This window comes from Chiloscyllium plagiosum, unplaced genomic scaffold (genome assembly GCF_037043375.1).
Source record: "Chiloscyllium plagiosum isolate Xiang-an unplaced genomic scaffold, Cpla_swu_hap1 HiC_scaffold_27, whole genome shotgun sequence".
Taxonomy (NCBI): Eukaryota; Metazoa; Chordata; class Chondrichthyes; order Orectolobiformes; family Hemiscylliidae; genus Chiloscyllium; species Chiloscyllium plagiosum.
The window spans coordinates 13,398,982-13,418,758 of record NW_028270165.1 but is presented as its reverse complement, the minus strand read 5'-3'; the positions used below and the strand labels follow the sequence as shown (position 1 = coordinate 13,418,758).

Sequence of the window (19,777 nt, the reverse complement as noted above, 5' to 3'; positions counted from 1 at the left end):
CAGTATGCTCCAATGCATGTTGTATAACTGCTCAATTGTTTTTAGTGGCCAAGCAGAGGCTGATAGCCAAGTTCAGAACCCATGAGGATGGTCTCAACAGGGACCTTGGGTCACTCCACTACATTATACACTCACACGCTCTCTTACATACACATGGTCTCTCAGACACACACATACAAACACACCCCACACACGCCTTCTCAGAGGCTTATACTCCATCACACAAACGTTACCAAGCATGCACACTTGCAAACACATACACATGGGTCTATGTGGTGAATTTGCATTTGCAGATACATTCGATGTGCGCTTTGAGCAGAAATCGGCAGGTAGTCAATCCATGTATTATTTTATAAATTCCTACTTTGATAATAGAACCATTCTGATTCAAGATTTGGATACAGACACACTCAAACTTCACACCTTTCATACATTGTGAGAGCTGAGATGTCACCTATTTTTATAAAACCTTAAGTCATCTCGAGACTGACTTAAAAAATATTCTGGGATTTATACATTAATGAAGCAAAACCTGCAACCCATTCTAAAAGATGAAAGACTTAACAGCAATCCAGGTTTTTTTCAATATATCATTTCTGTTGCATGACACTGTGATCTTTTGCTTTAAATTCTGTGTCTTATGATCCTGCTCCACAGCTACCTAATGAAGGAGCAGTACTCTGAAAGCTAGTGCATCCAAATACACCTGTTGGACTATAACCTGGTGCTTTTTAACTTTACCCACCCCAGTTCAACACCGGCCCCTCCACATCGTTTCTAGTGAACTCGGCCCACACCCTTTACTGCTGCCAGTAAACTTTACAATGCTGATGAAATGGTGCAGTACCTGCACTCCTGAAAAATTTACAATTTCTAACGATAGTAGCTACTCATTCACTACTCCATCTGATACACGACATTGGAAACTTAGTGCAGGAGGCTGAAAGAAATGAGCAGCTTTAAAACAAAAACCATTTGGAGCTCAAAGCTTTCAATGAGAGCCTGAACCCGACGTTAAGTTCAGGTAAACTTTACTGTGACCAACTTTGTTACAGCTTCAGATTCCCCCCAGCAAAAAGGCATAGAAAAAGTAGTTCTTTTTAAAAAAACAGCTCAAGGTCAAAGCGCACACACTCTCCACACCCAACACCACCACCAACCCGTTGCTCCTTCAATCCTCCTGCAATGGCGCGTGAACTCGCTGGTGGCTCCGCAGGTTGAAGAAGCGTGTGAAACCCTTCCCACACTGAGAGCAGGTGAAGGGCTTCTCGCCCGTGTGGACCCGCTGGTGGTTCAGCAGGTTGGAGGAATTGCTAAAAGCCTTCCCGCACACGGTGCAGGGGAACGGCCTCTCCCCCGTGTGGACCCGCTGATGGGTCAGCAGGTGGGAGGAACTGTTGAAGGCCTTCCCGCACTCTGGACAGCTGAAGGGTCTCTCCCCTGTGTGGACACGCCGGTGGGTCAGTAGGTTGGAGGAATTGCTGAAGGCTTTCCCGCACTCTAAGCAGCTGAAAGGCCTTTCACCCGTGTGGACCCGTTGGTGGTTCAGCCTGTAGGAGGAACTGCTGAAGGCCTTCCCACACTCGGGGCAGCTGAAGGGCCTTTCCCCGGTGTGGACCCGCCGGTGGGCCAGCAAGGCAGAGGAATAGCTGAAGGCCTTCCCACACTCGGGACAGGAGAACGGCCTCTCCCCCGTGTGGACCCGCTGGTGCTTCAGCAGGTCAGAGGAATTGCTGAAGGCCTTCCCGCAGTTGGGACAGCTGAAGGGCCTTTCCCCTGTGTGGACCCGCCGGTGGGTCAGCAGGGCAGAGGAATCACCGAAGGCCTGTCCGCAGTCAGGGCAGGAGAATGGCCTCTCCCCTGTGTGGACCCGCTGGTGCTTCAGGAGGTCGGAGGAATTGCTGAAGGCCTTCCTACACTCGGAGCAGCTGAAGGGCCTCTCCCCCGCCTGGACCCGCTTGTGGGTCAGCAGGGTGGTGGAACTGCTGAATGCCTTGCCGCACTCAGGGCAGCTGAATGGCCTCTCCCCTCTGTGGATCTGGTGGTGCTTTAGCAGGTCAGAGGATTTGCTGAAGGCCTTCCTACAGACTGGGCAGGAGAATGGCCTTTCCCCGGTGTGGCTGCGCTGATAAGTCTCTGGGGCAGACGGGGCATGAAAGCCTTTCCCACAGTTACCACACTTCCATGGTTTCTCCACAGGGCGGGATTCCTCCAGTTTCTCCATGGCTGAAGCTTCAGCTGTACGCAAACACTTGTACAGCCCCTCCCCACTGTGAATTCCTGTTTTCAGGCCGTATAGCTGTTACACGCTCCACGCTCAGTGCGCTGCAACAGTAGGGTCTCTCATCTAGTCCCATTGATGCTGAAAAAGTACTCAAACAAGAACCAAAAAGTTTGTTTCCTTCTCACAGAATCATGGTTGAAAATTGTTGCGGTCCTGATGAATTGGGTGACTGTCAGACATTGATGTCAAAGTGAGGACTGCAGTCGCTGGAGAGTCAGAGACAAAAAGCGCAGCACTGGAAAAGCACAGCAGGTCAGGCAGCATCCGAGGTGCAGGAGAGTCAATGTTTCCGGCATAACGCCTGTACCTGTTCATTTTGAAACTTCTGTCTTCAGATCTTCAAATACGCTGCAAAAAGAAATTATAAAATTCATCACTGTCAGTGCAGGGTAGAAATTCAGAACAAGCAATTCTACTTTCTGCAGAATATTCTTTTCTTATTTCACAAAATTGAAAACACCATCCCACTCTCTCCCCCTCTGTTCTCACTCTGCTCTAATCAATTCTTACGGGGCAACCAACAAGGTGACTTTGTCACTGTATAAGTTCAAAATTAATATGAAAGAAGTCTTCGATAAGCTGTTGGCACTTAGAAGTTGAAAAGGCACTGGGACTTGATGAAATATATCCAAGGATCTTGAAGAAAGGGACGACAGAAATTGTGGGAGCATTCAACATAATTCAACAGTCTTCCATGGAACTGGAGGAAGTGACTGGAAAACTGCAAACACTTTAGCCTTGTTTAAGAAAGGTTGTAAAGATATACTCAGCAATTAGAGGGCAGCCAGTTTAAATTTGGTGGAAAAGCAGAAATAGTTATTCTGGTCAAAATTTGTAGTCACATGGAGAAAGGTGGATTAAGAAGAGCCAGCGTGGGATTGCTGAAGGGGACATTGCATTTAATTAACTTGATGGTGTTTTTTTGCAGAAGTTACAGGCTTGACGAGGATAACACCTCAGCTCTCCTCTTTGTTATCCATCCTGGCTGTCCTAGGGAGTCTGGTACATCTACAGCCTTGACGTAATGCTGAATTTGAGGGGATAAAAGCACTAAAGTGTGACTTCAAATTACTTGGCTTCACGGGTTTTGCTATCATATCTCTCCCATAAACGCTGACAGAACAGGCTGTGTGCAGGAGTCTGCTGGGCACCATCTTCATTAATCAAAAGGGAAAGAGCTATTGATTCAGCACCTCAGTAAATCTTGAGGCAGTCTTAGCTCCTATGCACATGTTGGGATACATGTCAGGAGATGTTTATATTTTGCTTCTGTACTTAGAATTCAGAAATTGAAGCCAGTGTACATTTTTAAAATATTCAAGATTAAAAGTACAGAGGAGATCAATATTATACAACAATCCAACAACCCCGTCCCAAGACAACAGGCGCCTGACCCTCACAAAGCTGGCGGCCGGTTGCCCGGGCAACCCGAGAGCTTCTTCGCCGGTGAAGTAAACACTGAGCCTGTGGGGCTTCTATTGGAGGCCTGAGCCTCTCCCTAGGAGTTTATAAACTCCCCAGTCTCCCTCCTCCCGCGGTTCCCAATCCTACCCTGTCTCACTGTCTCCTCTCCCCGGGGGCAGGAGCCAGGTCTTGGCGCTCGGGCCTGGCGACCTCCCCGGGATGTTCCTGAAACCTGGTCCTGTTCTGAAGGAGAATCCCCGGACCCGAAACACCTCCTCACATTCCTCCCGACACGAGCTGCCGGACCTGCTCAGCTTTTCCAGCGGCTCCTGTTCTTGTTCCTTCAGCCGCCGGCGCCATTCCTCTCCCACACTCAGTCACACTGTCTTTGTCCCATTGCACATGCGCCAACTCAGGGGGCGGGTCCCTCCTGGTGACGTCATCACCGCCGAAGTGGCGGAGTCCTCCAAGAATTCGGTGACAATGGGGGCGGGGCGATCGCTTTCCCCGCCCCCAGCCACTTGAAAGGTGAGTTTCTTTTAAGTTTGAACGTATTTTCTTTCAATTTTCAGAAATGTTATTCCAGATCTCTGGAAGGCTGAAGCATTGAGAAACGTTCAGACATAAACAAACGGATATGAATAAATTTCATAAAAATAGGTAAGGTAAATTGCGAAATAAACCCAGCACAAAATATCAAAAAGAATAGCAAGAGCTTGTATTGGAATGCTGAAGGGAACAGAATCGCTGAAGTAAATGTTGGTCCCTTGGAAGGTGAAACCGCTGAGTTAATGGGGGAACACTGAAATAGTAAAGCTGCTAAATCAAAACTTTCCTCAGCTTTCACATTGGAGGACAGCAATACTATCCCCATTGGAACAGGCAAGTCAGAGGCTGTAGAAAGGGTAGAACTTAAACAATCAACGTCGATAGGTACACTATCGGGATTGAGGGCGGACAGGTCCCCTGGGCCTAATGGCCCACATTCTAATGTACTAAAGGCAGTGGATACGTTAGTTACAATATTCCAAAATTCCTTGGACACAAGAAAGATTTATTGAGTTTATTTAAGACTGAGATAGGTAGATTCTTGATTGTCAAGGTGATCAAAGGTTACGAAGAGAAAGCGCCAGAAAGGAGTTGACTTCAGCCATGATTGGGTGACGGAGCAGACTTGCTGGGCTGAATGGCCTCTGATATCTTATGAATCCACTGGAGTGGAAAAATACTAATGTAACACCTGTATTCAAAAAGGGAGAGAAGCAATACGTGAGAAATTGCAGACCAGTTAGTTCAACAGCTGTTAATGGGAAGTTGTTAGAATCAATTATCAAGGAAGCAATATCAGGATGTTTGGAAAGTCAAAACTCTTTAGATAGCTCCTTTCAAACTACTACCGTTAAGAAGGTCAAGAGCAGCAGTTACATGGGAGACCATTACCTGCAAGTTCTGTTCAAAGACACTCACTATTGGAGCAGCACACTCATCTCAACATACAGAGATTGCAAAGATAAAGATGGGAGAAACCATTGGAGAGATTTGAAGACTAAAATGAGAATTTTAAAATTTGGTTGTTGCTTGAATGGGCACCAGCACAGGTCAGTGGACACATGAGCCACAGAGGAATGAGAATTGTTGCCATGATACAAGAGCAAAGTCTTAGATGATTTCAAGTTTACAGAAGGGCAAATGCGTAAAATTATTGATTGCAGCAGTGAAGTAGTCAAGCCTGGAGGTAAGGAAGGGACCAAAGATGATTCCGGCAGCAGCAGCTACTTTGGGAATGGGACAGGCTCGAATGAGATGACAGAGGCGGATACAGGAGGCTTTGTGCTGGCACAGGTCAGAAGCTCCTCTCAGAATCCAATGCAGCAAGTTATGAACAGCCTGGCTGAATCTGAGAGTTATAAGGGAGAGAATGGAGGCTGAGGAATGAAGATGGATGCAAAAACTGGAAACCAGTGGCTTCATTCTTCCCAGTGTTTAATTGGAGTGGATCCATCAATATGAAGAATTTCAGCAACCAGATTGGACCATGAAACTGGTGAGTTTTGAGAAGGTTTGTAGCTCAGGGTGAGGTTCTGGATGTAGGTTTGCTCGCTGAGCTGAAAGGTTCATTTTCCATCACTATACTAGGTAACATCTGCAGTGAGCCTCCAGATGAAGCACCAGTGGTGTAGCCCACTTTCTATTTAGATGTTTGGGTTGGTGATGTCATTTCCTGTGGTGGCATCATTTCATATGGCAATGTCATTTCCTGTTCTTTTTCGGGGGGGGGGGTGTAAATGGGATCCAAGTCAATGTATTTGTTGATAGAATTCTGGTTGGAATGCTATGCTTCTAGGAATTCTCATGCGTGTCTCTGTTTGGCTTGTCCTGGGGTGGATGTGTTGTGCCAGTCGAAGTGGTGTCCTTCCTCATGCATCTGTAAGGATACTAGGGATAGTGGGTGATGTCTTTTTGTGGCTAGTTGATGTTCATATATCCTAGTGGCTAGTTTTCTGCCTGTTTGTCCAATGTAGGGAACACCACATCCATCCTCGGATAAGGGTCTGTTTCTGTGTTGTCTGACTTTAACTCTTCTTTTACTGGTCATCACAACCATTTTCTTGCCTTCCCCAATACCCATCCAATTCATTGTTGTTTAAAATATCAGATGAACTCAGCCTTGAATGTATTCAGTGACCCCATACCTGCAGGAAGACATCCCCACTTCTGAACTCAGTTCCTCTTGCTAATATACCACTTGCCTTGCGCATTGCTTGCTGCACCTGTCTGACAACTGGCATTGATTGGTGTGGAAGAACATGTTGCTGGAAAAGCACAGCAGGTCAGGCAGCATCCAAGAAGCAGGAGAATCAGCCCAAAACGTCGATTCTCCTGCTCCTCTGATGCTGCCTGAACAGCTGTGCTTTTCCAGCAACACTCTCAACTCTGATCTCCAGCATCTGCAGACCTCAATTTCTCCTGGTGTGAAAAAACGCTGAGACCTCTTTGTCCATCCACACAACATTCCTGATGAAGGGCTTGTGCCTGAAACATCAACTCTCCTGCTCCTCGGATGCTGTCTGACCTGCTGTGCTTCCAGTGCCACATTTTTTGACTCTGATCTCCAGCTTCTGCCATCCCAATATATGATCATTTAAACAATGTTTTGTGCTGTTTTCTTTTTCCACAACACCGGCTATAATTTCACACTGAGGTAATACATTTGCCATGTGTTTGCCAATTGAGACACAGACTTGGACCAACTTTTCCAGTCTGTCCCGTCCCTGGATTCCCTCCCTTTGCTTTTAGTTGCTTCAAGTCACAAATTGAACCCCAGCATGAAAAAAAAGAGAGTAGAAGAGGGGGAGAGAAGAGAGATCGCTGTGCTCACAGATGTTGGACAGAGGAAGTTCCAGTCTGTGGTGAATCTCAATCTTCATTCATCGAGAGAAGCAGCAGCAGCTTGAGAAGCTAATGGTCCACCTTCAGACAATAGAGAGGCTGTGTTTAACAAGAACACTAGACTCCTACCGGTCCTCCAGTACTCCTCATTGGTCCATCAAAACAACATAGCACCGTTTTTGCGGACAGCTACAAGCATGCGCGGTGTTTTTGCTGACACTGAGGAGCATGCGTAGTAGACTCTGTGGAGATGGAGTTACTGACAGTTTCTAACTATCCAAAGGCCAATGGGAGAAAAAAAAGATAGAGCCACACTGCTGTAGGTCTGGAGTCAGTCATGCGTAAGCCAGACCAGGGAAACAATGCAGCTGGGACGGCTGAGTGAATCCTTTCCCCTAACAACAGTTTCCTTCCCTAAAAAGGACATGAGTCAGTCAGATGGGGGTTTTCTTTGCCCCGAAAAATGGTTTCATCGTTAAATACTGAACTCCAGGTTTCTGACCGAATTCCAATTCCGTCATCTCCCGCGGCAGGATTCGCCGGAACTGGGTTGTTAGTCCAGTTGATAATGGCACTAGGCTGTCATTCCTTCAACCCCCTGTGATGGCAAATGAACTCGCTGGTGCCTCCGCAGGAGGGAGGAGCAGGTGAAGGCCTTCCCGCACTCGAGGCAACTGAAGGGCCTCTCCCCTGTGTGGACCCGCCGGTGGGTCTGGAGATTGGAGGAATCGCTAAAGCCCTTCCCGCAGTCGGGGCACCCGAAAGGCCACTCCCCCGTGTGGACCAGCTGATGTCTCAGCAGGGCAGAGGAATCACTGAAAGCTTTCCAGCACTCGGGGCAGCTGAACGGCCTCTCCCCGGTGTGGAGCAGCTGGTGCTTCCGCAAGGTGCCCACTTGACTGAATCCCTTCCCACACTCGGGACAGCTGAAGGGCCTTTCCCGCGTGTGGACACGCCGGTGGGTCAGAAGGTGGGAGGAATTGCTGAAGACCTTCCCGCATTCGGGGCAGGGGAATGGCCTCTCTCCTGTGTGGACCCGCTGGTGGGTCAGCAGGATGGAGGCCCGGGTAAAGCCCTTCCCACACTCGGGACACCTGAAGGGCCTCTCCCCTGTGTGGCGCCGCTGGTGCCTCAGCATGGAGGCGGCCTGGGTAAAGCCCTTCCAGCACTCAGGGCAGGAGAATGGCCTCTCCCCCGTGCGGACCAGCTGGTGCCTCAGCAGGGTGGAGGCCTGGGTAAAACCCTTCCTGCACTCGGTGCAGGAGAATGGCCTTTCCCTGGTGTGACTGCGCTGATGAATCTCCAGGGCAGACGGGACACGGAAGCCTTTTCCACAGTCGCCACACTTCCACGGTTTCTCCACAGGGTGAGATTCCTCAGGATTCTCCATGGCCAAAGCTTCAGCTGCACACAAACACGTGTATAGCCTCTCCCCACCGTGAATTCCTCGTTCCAGGCCGTATCACTCTTCCAGGCTCCACATTCAGTGCGGTTCAACAGTGGGTCTCTCATCCAGTCCCACTGATGCTGAAAATGTACTGAAACAGGAACCAAAAAGCTTTGCTCCTTCTCACAGAATCTAAGTTGAAAATTGCTGAGGTCCTAATGGATTGAGTGACTGTCAGATATTGATGTCAAAGCGAGGATTGCAGATGCCGTACAGTGAGTCGAGAAGTGTGCTGGAAAAGCACATCAGGTCAGGCAGCACCTGAGGAGCAGGAGAGTTGATGTTTTGGGCATCTGTTGATTTGAAACTTCTATCTTCAAATACTCTGTAAAAAGAGATTACAAATATCATCACTGTCAGTCCAGAATAGAAACTCAGAACAAGCAATTCTACTTTCTGCAGAATTTTCCACAAAATTGAAAGCACCATCCCACTCTCTCTCTCTGTTCTCACTCCCTTTTAACTAATTCTCCTGAAGGTACTGATTCAGGATCTTACTGGGGCAGAAAAGCAAAAATATCAAAACTGACATCTCTCTGAAGTTTGGATAACTCCACCTGAAAGTTAATATCTTCCACGACATTGGGATGCTGCTGCTGAGAGCGAACAGGTCTAATTTTGGGAAGCAAACAAAAATGTTAATTCAGGGTGAACCTGCCATGCAGCTTCTTGAGGAACAACCAGATACAAAATGGTTAACGCCCCCAGGAAGAGGGGAACAAAATGAGACATCAAGGCGTTAACACTGACACCAGAGAGAAACTGAACATACAGATGTGGCAAACATTAGTGGAAAGCCAGAGTCATAGAGATATACAGCACAGAAAATGACCCTTCAGCCAAAGTCTTCCAGATATCCTAAATTAATCTAGTTGCATTTGCCAGCACTTGGCCCATATGCTTCTTAACCCTTTCTATTCATACACCAATCCAAATGTCTTTTACATACTGTAATTGTACCAACCTCCATCACTTCCTCTGGCAGCTCATTCCAAACATGCACCAGGCTCTGCGTGAAAAATTTGCCCCTTCTGATGCTTTTAAATGTCCACCCCACCCACCCTCACCCTAAACCTTGTTACTACCTCGTCCTGGACTCCCCTATCCCAGGTAAAAGACCTTGTCTATTTACCCGATCCACACCACTGATGATTTTATACAAGTCTATAAGGTCACCCCTCAGACACTGCCGCGCTAGGGAAAACAACCTATAGTTCCATCTTCACTCACACGGGTAATTAAGATTCATAGCGGAGTTTGTTCACTCCAGTTGCTAAAGTGAACAAATGTCCTTCCCTTCTCTCTCTCGCCCCCAGGATGAAGAGTTGCCCAGACGGAAAGAGTTTCACTCTGAAACTGACAGGGCCACTTCCGCGTTGTGACATCAATAATGATTCACAAGGGCGGACCGAGGCCAACACCCAGCCCCCGCACTGCGCCGGCTCCGGACTCCGGCGTGCGATTAACCCGCATTACGCCTGCTCCAGATGGCCGGCGTCCCACTGACCTGCATTACACGTGCTCCGGAGGGCCTGGATCCGGCTGGCCCTCGCTGCGCCCGCTCCGGACGGAAAGCGTCCGGCTGACCCTTACTGCGCCTGCTCGGATTGGATGGCGTCCGCTGGCCCTCACTGCGCCTGCTCCGGACGGACGGCGTCTGGCTGGCCCTCACTGCGCCTGCTCCGGACGGACGGCGTCCGGCTGGCCCTCACTGCGCCTGCTCCGGACGGACGGCGTCCGGCTGACCCTCACTGCTCCTGCTCCGGACGGACGGCGTCCGGCTGGCCCTCACTGCGCCTGCTGCGGATGGCCGGCGTCCAGCTGACCCTCACTGCGCCTGCTGCGGTCGGTGTCAGACTGACCCGCATTACGTCCGCTCCGGACGGCCGGCGCTGCCCTGCACAGTTGGGAAAATCCCTTCCCTTCAACAAATCCCCATAGTGTGGAAGCAGGCAATTCGGCCCAACGAGTCCACACCGACCCTCCAAAGGGTAACCCACCCACACCCATTCCTCTACATTCACCCCCTGACTAATCCACCCGAGCCTGCACAACCCTGGCACTATGGGTAATTTAGCATTGTCCAGGTAAAGGTGGATTGGCAAAGTTAAAAATCACACAACGCCAGGTTATCATCCAACAGGTTTATTTGAAAGGAGTAGCATTTCGAGCGCTACTCCTTCAGGTGGTTGTGGAGAATAAGATCATAACGCATAGAATTTATGAAAAAACATGACAGTGCCCTGCCACTGAAATGATCTATTGAACAAACCTGGATTGTGTAATCTTTCATCTTTTAGAATGTGTTGCAGGTATCACAAATATGTAAATCCCACAATTTCCTGCAAGGCACCTTCGAGATAACTATGGTTTTATAACAAAAGATGACATCTTTCAGTCTGGGGGGATGGGGGGTTGGGGGGGGGATGGGGGGTTGGGGGGGGATGGGGGGATGGGGGGTTGGGGGGGGGATGGGGGGTTGGGGGGGGGATGGGGGGTTGGGGGGGGGATGGGGGGTTGGGGGGGAGGAGAGTGGGGGGTTGGGGGGGAGGAGAGTGGGGGGTTGGGGAGGGAGGGGGGAATGGCAGAACTAGAGGGCATATGTTTAGGTGAGAGGGGAAAGATATAAAAGAGACCTAAGGGGCAACCTTTTCACAAAGAGGGTGGTACATGTACGGAATGAGCTGCAAGAGGAAGAGGTGGAGGCTAGTACAATTGCAACATTTGAAAGGGATCTGAATGGAATATATGAATAGCAAGGGTTTGGAGGGATATGGGGTGGGTGTGAGAAGGTAGGACTAGATGGGTTGGGATATCTAGTCGGCATGGACAAGTTGGATCGCAGGGTCTATTTCTGTGCTGTACATCTCTACGACTATTTCAGCTCAGACAATGCATGAAAGGTGTGAGATCAGAGTCTGTCTGTATCCTAACCTTGAGTCAGGCTGGTTCTATTTTCAAAAGTTGAATTTACATAATACTACATGTATTGACTGCCTGGAGATTGTTCATTTTAGGAGCAAAATAGAATGTATCGGCAAATATAATGCTGCAAATACAAATTCACTGCAATGGACTTGTGTGTACACACACACACGCATGAGAGAAATAAAAAGTCTATTTCTGTGCTGCATATCACACAGACATTGAGATAACATGCTTTATTTCTGTGGTTGTAAATGTTGTTGTAAATTATAGCTGGGGACTAATAGTTAGATGTAAGGGACAGAATTCCTCAAAATAGGGCACTATAAGAATCCTGGGAGAACCCTATTCTAGTTTACTTACTAGTGAACAAACATTAAGCACGAGGATCTATTTATTTTTAATTTTGATTCGTTTTTCTTGTTTGATTCCCTGCTATGACAACACTGTATCTGAATGGTTAACAGGCTGAGAGATGGTGGGTTGGGTCTCAATTGACCCAATGTTTTATTGTTCCAAATGGTGTAAAAATGGGTGTCAAAGCTTCAGCAGAAATCCAGCAGAGCTGACAGGCCAACATCTTACTCTAAGCGAACAGGGAGATCAACAGAGGAGAGAGAAATCAGGACTTGAAATCTGAGCTGACACCAGACTACCCTGTGATCAATGCTTTGATTAGCAGTGCCAACCCTCTACCTTGACCTCGCTTCCCATTTGACTACCCCCTCAATATTCAGGATCCAATCCTTGTCATCCTGAAGCTGGGTTAGCCATGGGAAAAGCAGGAGTAGGCCATTTGTCCTGTCAGGCCTACTCTGCCATTCATTAAGATCATCGCAGCTCCTCCTCCCTGCATTGTCAAAGCTACCCTTAATTCACCAACCATGCAAAAACCCATCCAACTGTGTCTTCAATATACTGAAGTGGCCTTTACTGCTTCATTGGGCAGAGAATTCCATAGATTCTCTCCTAATGGGTGTTTGAAAGCTACTCCCCCTAATCTTGAGGTCTAGTCTCACCCAACAGCAGAAATGACTGGATAGGGAAGGGCTGCATCCCCAAAGTGCAATGAATTCCCACTTACCCCCAAAATCCCGGACGGACTCACTCACTCAGTTGTTTGCTCATAAATGAAAGATTTCACTGTTACAACTTCTGCTCCCAGTCAGGGCAAAACATCTTTGACAGCTGCTCTGAAAGTCCAATCTTCACAACCACACTTATGAATCATTCTCCTCTCACCTCAAATATGCACCGTCTAGTTTTGGACTGCACCATCCCGGGGAAAAGATCTTGGGTATTCACCCTATCCATGCCCGTTACAACGTCAATGCCCTCAGTCTCTGATGCTCCAGGGAAAATATCCCTGGCCTATTCTCCCTCTCCCAGTAGTTTAAACCCTCCACGTCTGGCAACAACCTTGTAAATCTTTTCCAACCTCTTTCAAAGTTTCACAACATCTTTTCTATATCAAGTAGACTAGAATTGAATGCAGTGTTCCAAAAGTGGCCCAACCAATTTCGTGGACAACGGCCACATGACCTCCCAACTCCCATACTCAATGCTCTGACCAAGAAAGGAAAGCATACTGAATGCCTTCTCTACTATCGTAGCTACCTGAGACTCCACTTTCAAGGAATTATGAACCTGCACTCCAAGGTCTTTGTTCAGCAACACTCCCCTTAACTGTGTCAGTTCTGCCTGGATTGCTTGACCAAAATACAACTCCTCACATTTGTCTAAATTAAACTCCATCTCCCACTCCTCGGCCCAATGACCCATCTGCTCAATTCCCATTTATAGCAAACTCTCTTATTCCCTAGAAGCTGAAAATCTTAATCCCACCTAATTCCTGCTGCATCTCATCCTGAAGGGTCTGGTTCATGCTGATACACAGGCCCACACTCTAATTGAAACATACAGAATACTGAATGGCATGGACAGACTGGATGTTGGGAAGATGTTTCCATTGGTAGGAGAGACAAGAACCTGAAGGCACAGCCTTTGAGTAAAGGGAAGGCCTTTTGGAACTGTGATAAGGAGAAACTCCTTCAACCAGAGAGTGGTGAATCTTTGGAATTCATTGCCACAGAAGGCTGTAAAGGACAGGTCATTGAGAATATTTAAGACCGAGGTAGACAGGTTCCTGAGTATCAAGGGGATCAAGGGTTACGGGGAGAAAGCAAGAGAATGGGCCTGAGAAACTTATCAGCTGCGATTGTGTGCTATCAGCAGACCTGATGGGCTGAATGGCTTAATCTCAGCTCCAATGTGTTATGGTCTCTTGCTGTCCTGGACACAGAGGGTGAGAATTGGGAGCAGGACTAGGACATTTGGTCTTTCGTGCCTGGACCAGTATTGCACAGATCATAACTGGATATGAATATACCTACATTTTGGTGGACAGGCTGGGACATTTTTCATTGGAGCATAGGAGGTTGAGAGGTGACCTTACTGAGGGTGATTAAATCATGACAGATCTAGCTAACGTGAATGGCAGATGTCCTTTCCCTTGGGTGGGGGTTTCAAGATTAGGGAGCAAATTTTGAAGGAGAGAGGAGAAAGATTTGAAAAACATGAGGGACATTATTTTTCATTTTACACAGAGTGGTTCGCGTGTGGAATGAATGTCCAGAGGAAGTGGTGCAGTTATAGCATTTAAAGGACATTTGGATAAGTATCTGAATAGGAAAGATTCAGAGGATATGGACCAAATACTGGTAGGTGGGACTAGTTTAGTTAGAGAACATAGTCAGCATGGACTAGTTGGACTGAAGGGGCTGTTTCTGTGCTGTCTGACACTGTAACTGTTCTATGCTGGTCTTGAAACCATTTTCTTAATATCCCCCATAAACATCCATTTCATTGTTGTTCAAAATATCAGATGAACTCAGCAGTGAATACGTTCAATGACCCCCCTAACAGAAGGAAGACATCCCCACTTCTGAACTCAATTCCTCTTGCTAATATACCACTTGCCTTGCTGATAGCTTGCTGCACCTGTCCGACAACTGGCAGTGACTGGTGCAGAAGGACACTGAGGTCCCATTGTACATCTACACATCATTGTTGACGAAGGGCTTGTGCCCAAAACATCAACTCTCATGCTGCCTGATTAGCTGTACTTTTAGGAGAAAGTGAGGACCGCAGATGCTGGAGATCAGAGCAGAAAATATGTTGGTGGAAAAGTGCAGCAAGTCAGGCAGCATCCAAGGAGCATGAGAATCGACGTTTCGGACATGAGCCCTTCTTCAGGAATGAGGAAAGTGTGGCAAGCAGGCTAAGATAAAAGGTGGGGAGGAGGGACTTGGAGGAGGGGCGTTGGAAATGCGATAGGTAGAAGGAGGTTAAGGTGAGGGTGATAGGCTGGAGTGGGGGTGGGGGCGGAGAGGTCAGGAAGAAGATTGCAGGTTAGGAAGGTGATGCTGGGTTTGAGGGTTGGGACTGAGTCAAGGTGGGGGGAGGGGAAATGAGGAAACTGGAGAAATCGGAGGTCATCCCTTGTGGTTGGAGGGTTCCTAGGCGGAAGATGAGGCGCTCTTCCTCCAGCTGTCATGTTGCCATGGTCTGGCGATGGAGGAGTCCAAGGACCTGCATGTCCTTGGTGGAGTGGGAGGGGGAGTTGAAGTGTTGAGCCACGGGGTGGTTGGGTTGGTTGGTCCGGGTGTCCTAGAGGTGTTCTCTGAAACGTTCTGCAAGTCGGCGGCCTGTCTCCCCAATGTAGAGGAGGCCATATCGGGTGCAGCGGATGCAGTAAATGATGTGTGTGGAGGTGCTGGTGAATTTGTGGTGGATATGGAAGGATCCCTTGGGGCCTTGGAGGGAACTAAGGGGGGGGAAGGTGTGGGCTGAAAATGTGTTGCTGGAAAAGCACAGCAGGTCAGGCAGCATCCAAGGAGCAGGAGAATCGTCATTTCGGGCATGAGCTCTTCTTCAGGAATCTGAAGGTGTGGGCGCAAGTTTTGCATTTCTTGCGGTTGCAGGGGAAGGTGCCGGGAGTGGAGGTTGGGTTGGTGGGGGCTGTGGACCTGACGAGGGAGTCACGGAGGGAGTGGTCTTTTCGGAACGCTGATAGGGGAGGGGAGGGAAACATATTCCTGGTGATGGGGTCCGTTTGGAGGTGGCAGAAATGACGACGGATGATACGATGTATATGGAGGTTGGTGGGGTGGTAGGTGAGGACCAGTGGGGTTCTGGCCTGGTGGCGATTGGAGGGACGGGGCTCAAGGGCAGAGGAGCGGGAAGTGGAGGAGATGCGGTGGAGAGCATTGTCGATCATGTCTGGGGGGAAATTGCTGTCTTTGAAGAAGGAGGCCATCTGGGTTGTACGGTATTGGAACTGGTCCTCCTGGGAGCAGATGCAGTGGAGATGAAGAAATTGGGAATATGGATGCAACTCTGATCCTCAGCATCTGCAATCCTCACTTTCTCCACATCCCAATGTATCACATTTAAAAACGCACCACCTTTCTGTTTTTCTTGCCACGGCAAAGGCTATAGCTTCACATTGAGGTACTGCATTTGCCATGTGTTTGCCAACTGAGACACAGACCTGGTCCAACATTTCCTGAGTCTGTCTCCACCCCAGAGAATCACTCCCTTTCCTTTCAGCTGCTGCAAATCAACACTATATGAACAGGGATATCGGCTGGGTGCTGGCAAGCGGGACTAGATTAGGTTGCAATATCTGGCCGACATGAACGAGTTGGACCGAAGGGTCTGTTTCCGTACTGTCCATCTCTATGACTATAATTGAACACCAAAATGAAAACTAAATGGAAAAGGGGGTGAGAAAAGAAAGTGCTGTACTCACAGATGTTGGACAGAAGAAGCAAGTTACAGTCTGGGCTGAAGCTCAATCTTCACAGCAGCTACAGAAGCTTATGGTCCTCCTTCTGCATTCAGACAATAGGGGTGCTCTAACTGGCAGGAGGACCAATCTCCATCCGGTCCTCCAGGCTTTACCATTGGTCCATCAAAAGGAAGTCGCGTGCCGTTCTTCGGACTTCGAGGAGCATGCGTACTACTTTGCTGACACCGGTGAGCATGCGCCTTCCTCGCTGACACCTCGGAGCATGCGCAGTGTGCGCTTTGGTGACTACTGTTACTGACAGATGTAAAGGATCTAAAGGCCAAAAGGAGAAAAAACGGCTGGAGCCACAATTTTATTTTTCCCTGTAGCTCGACGTTGTATTCTTTTTGCATTTTGTCTGGCTGCTCAACTTTTGTAAGCCTTTTCACCAGGGCAGATGAAGTTGTAAACTGGAGGGCATCGGTTTAAGATGAGGGGAGAAAGATTTAAAATGGTCCGAAGAGGCAACTTTTTCGCAGAGGGTGGTGTGTGTACGGAATGAACTGCCAGACGAAGTGGTGGAGGGTGGTGCATTTACAATGTTTAATAGGAATCTGGATGGGTATATTAATACTGAGCTGAAAATGTGTTGCTGGAAAAGCGCAGCAGGTCAGGCAGCATCCAGGGAACAGGAGAATCGACGTTTCGGGCATAAGCCCTTCTTCAGGAATGAAGAAGGGCTTATGCCCGAAACGTCGATTCTCCTGTTCCCTGGATGCTGCCTGACCTGCTGCGCTTTTCCAGCAACACATTTTCAGCTCTGATCTCCAGCATCTGCAGACCTCACTTTCTCCCCTGGATATATTAATAGGAAGGGTTTAGAGGGATATGGTTAGGTTCAGATATGATTAGATTAGATTAGATTCCCTACAATGTGGAAACAGGCCCTTCAGCCCAACCAGTCCACACTAACCCTCCGAAGAGTAACCCACCCAGACCCATTTCCCTCTGACTAATGCACCTAACACTATGAGCAATTAAACATGGACAATTCACCTGACCTGCACATTTTTGTACTGTGGGAGGAAACCGGAGCACTCTGAGGAAACACACGCAGACACGGAGAACATGCAAATTCCACACTGACAGTAACCCGAGGCTGGAATCAAACCTGGAACTTTGCTGCTGTGAAGCAGCAGTGCTAACTACTGAGCCACCGTGCCGTCATTCAAGTAAATTTCTCCCCAGGGGGGAGGAGGGACAGTCAAGAGTCAACCATACTGCTGTTGGTCTGAAGTCACATGTAGGCCAGACTGGGTAAAGAATGCAGCTAGGACAACTGAGTGAATCCTTTCCCACAATGGCAATTTCTTTCCCTAAAAAGGTTATGAGTGAATCAGATATCTCCCCCCCGCCCCACCACCAATTCTGAACTCAAGACTTCTGACCGAATTCCAATTCCGCCATCTGTCGTGGCGGGATTTGAACCAATGAGTCCCCAGAACTGGGTTGATCGTCCAGTTGATAATGGCATTTAGCCATCTCTCCTTCAATTCCCCCGAGATGGCACATGAACTCACTGGTGCCCCTGCAGGTGGGAGGAACTGGTGAAGCCCTTCTTGCACTGGCAGCAGGTGAATGGCCTCTCCTTGGTGTGGATTCGCTGGCGTGTCCACAGGGTTGCACATCTGACTGAATCCATTCCCACACTCCGGGCAGGTGAATGGTCTCTCCCCAGTATGGACCTGCTGGTGCGTTAGTAAGGTGGAAGAATCGACAAATTCTTCCTGCACACACAGCAGGTGAACAGTCTGTGGTGGTGTAGTTTTGATCCCCCAAACTGAGTAAATCATAAAAGTGCCTTTCACAGTCAGTGCCCTGAATCTTCCTCACTTGCGTATCTGTGTCTCAATATTCTTCCTGCCACACCAGTATCCAAAATCTCTCATGCAGACAAAAACAAATTTCTTCTCGATTGGTATGGGTGCTGATATTCTAGTCCCAATGAATCAAGTGGCTATGTCAAAAGTTGATGTATCATTTGCTTTCAGATTTCTTTCCGTATGTCTTCCTGCAAAAAAAAACAAATTGCAAAATAAGTGATCATGGTCAGTACAGTTAAAGAAACATAACATTGGTGGCAATTCTTGTAGATTGCCAGATGATCACATATTTTCCAGGACACGAACCTGAAAACCCTCATGCAGCCAGATAGCCCTAAGTGTATATGGAGGACTTCCTAAAGGAGCTAATAGGAGCTACGGTGACAGGTACTGACATCCCATGCTCCAAACAGCTTGTCTGTCATTGGCCAGCTGCCTGGAGTCACACAAGACTATTGTTCAGGAATGTAATATTAAACAAATTTAGCTTAAATCTTTCATCTTTTCAAAAGTTACATTCTCAAGATAGCTTGAACAATAGGTGCCATCTCAGCTCAGATAATGCATTGAAAGTATGAGGTTAAAGTCTGTGTCCCAATATTTCTATGCTACCCATGCCCTTCATGATTTTATAATTCCCTATAAGGTCACCCCTCAGCCTCCAATGCTCCAGAGAAAACAGCCCCAGACTTTTCAGCCTCTCAATATAGCTCAAATCCTCCAACCTTGGTTACATCCTTGTAAATCTTTTCTGAATCCTTTCAAGTTTTACAACATTCTTCCAATAGGAAGGAGACCAGAATTGCATGCAATATTCAAAAAGTGGCCTAACCAACATCCTGTACAGCCGCAACACGACCTCCCAACTCCTATACTGAATGCTCTGACCAAAAAAGGAAGGCATACCAAACATGTTCTTCACTATCTTATCTACCTGTTTCAAAGGGAGACTCCCTCCCTCTGGGCAACATCTGGGAACAAAGCAATGTCTCCCTCTTTCCATTCCTTATCCTGGGGGGAGGGGGGGGGGTTTGGATTCGCCCACACTGGGGAAACAGTATCAGTATTCACCCTATCCATAACACTCATGATTTTGTAACCTCTATAAAGGTCACCCCTCAACCTTTGATGCTTCAGAGAAAACCAGTCCTTGCCTATTCATCCTCTCTCTTTACCTCAAACGCTTCAACCCTGGCAACAGCCTTGTAAACTTTTTCTGAATCGTTTAAGTGTTAAATCCTTCCCAAAGCAGAGAGACTGGAGCTGAACATAGTATTCCAGAAATGGCCTCATCAATTTGGGATATCTGGTTGGTAAGGACGTGTTGGACTGAAAGATCTGTTTCTGTGCAGTGGAGTTTTATGGCTCTATGGTAGGGATATAACCCATGTCTACATTCCCCCCTCCATCCTGCCACTTGTTGTGTGGTTCAAACCGTGGATCTCAGTTGGTCATCAGACTCTGACAATGTCCAAATACCCTGAGGCATTTCTCATAAGCTACCAGGATTGTAGCCGCAGTAAGAAACTTTATTTTTCCTGATTTTAATTGTCCAACCTTCAGCACTGGAAGAGCTCTCTCTTTTACCCATGTAATCATCCTGACAGCCTCACTGGGAAGGGAGAAAGTGGAGCCAATCTTTACACGGGCAG

At 48.0% G+C, this 19,777-nt stretch overlaps 1 protein-coding gene across 5 annotated transcripts; it reads right to left on the bottom strand.

The window, feature by feature from the left end:
* Nucleotides 1-726: 726 nt before the first annotated feature.
* Nucleotides 727-16,575, bottom strand: LOC148143165 (uncharacterized). 5 transcript variants are annotated; one of them, XM_087974060.1, is made up of 2 exons: nucleotides 16,264-16,575; nucleotides 727-2,632 (listed from the first exon to the last, which is right to left on the bottom strand). In XM_087974060.1, exon 2 carries the CDS (start codon nucleotides 2,222-2,224, stop codon nucleotides 1,172-1,174), a length of 1,053 nt encoding a protein of 350 aa, XP_087830186.1. In that variant the 5' UTR covers nucleotides 2,225-2,632; nucleotides 16,264-16,575; the 3' UTR covers nucleotides 727-1,171. The 5 variants fall into 5 exon arrangements, with proteins under 5 accessions (XP_087830186.1, XP_087830187.1, XP_087830183.1 ...); XM_087974061.1 differs by lacking the exon at nucleotides 16,264-16,575 and adding an exon at nucleotides 10,033-10,054; XM_087974057.1 differs by lacking the exon at nucleotides 16,264-16,575 and adding an exon at nucleotides 3,995-4,108.
* Between the last annotated feature and the right edge of the window lie 3,202 nt (nucleotides 16,576-19,777).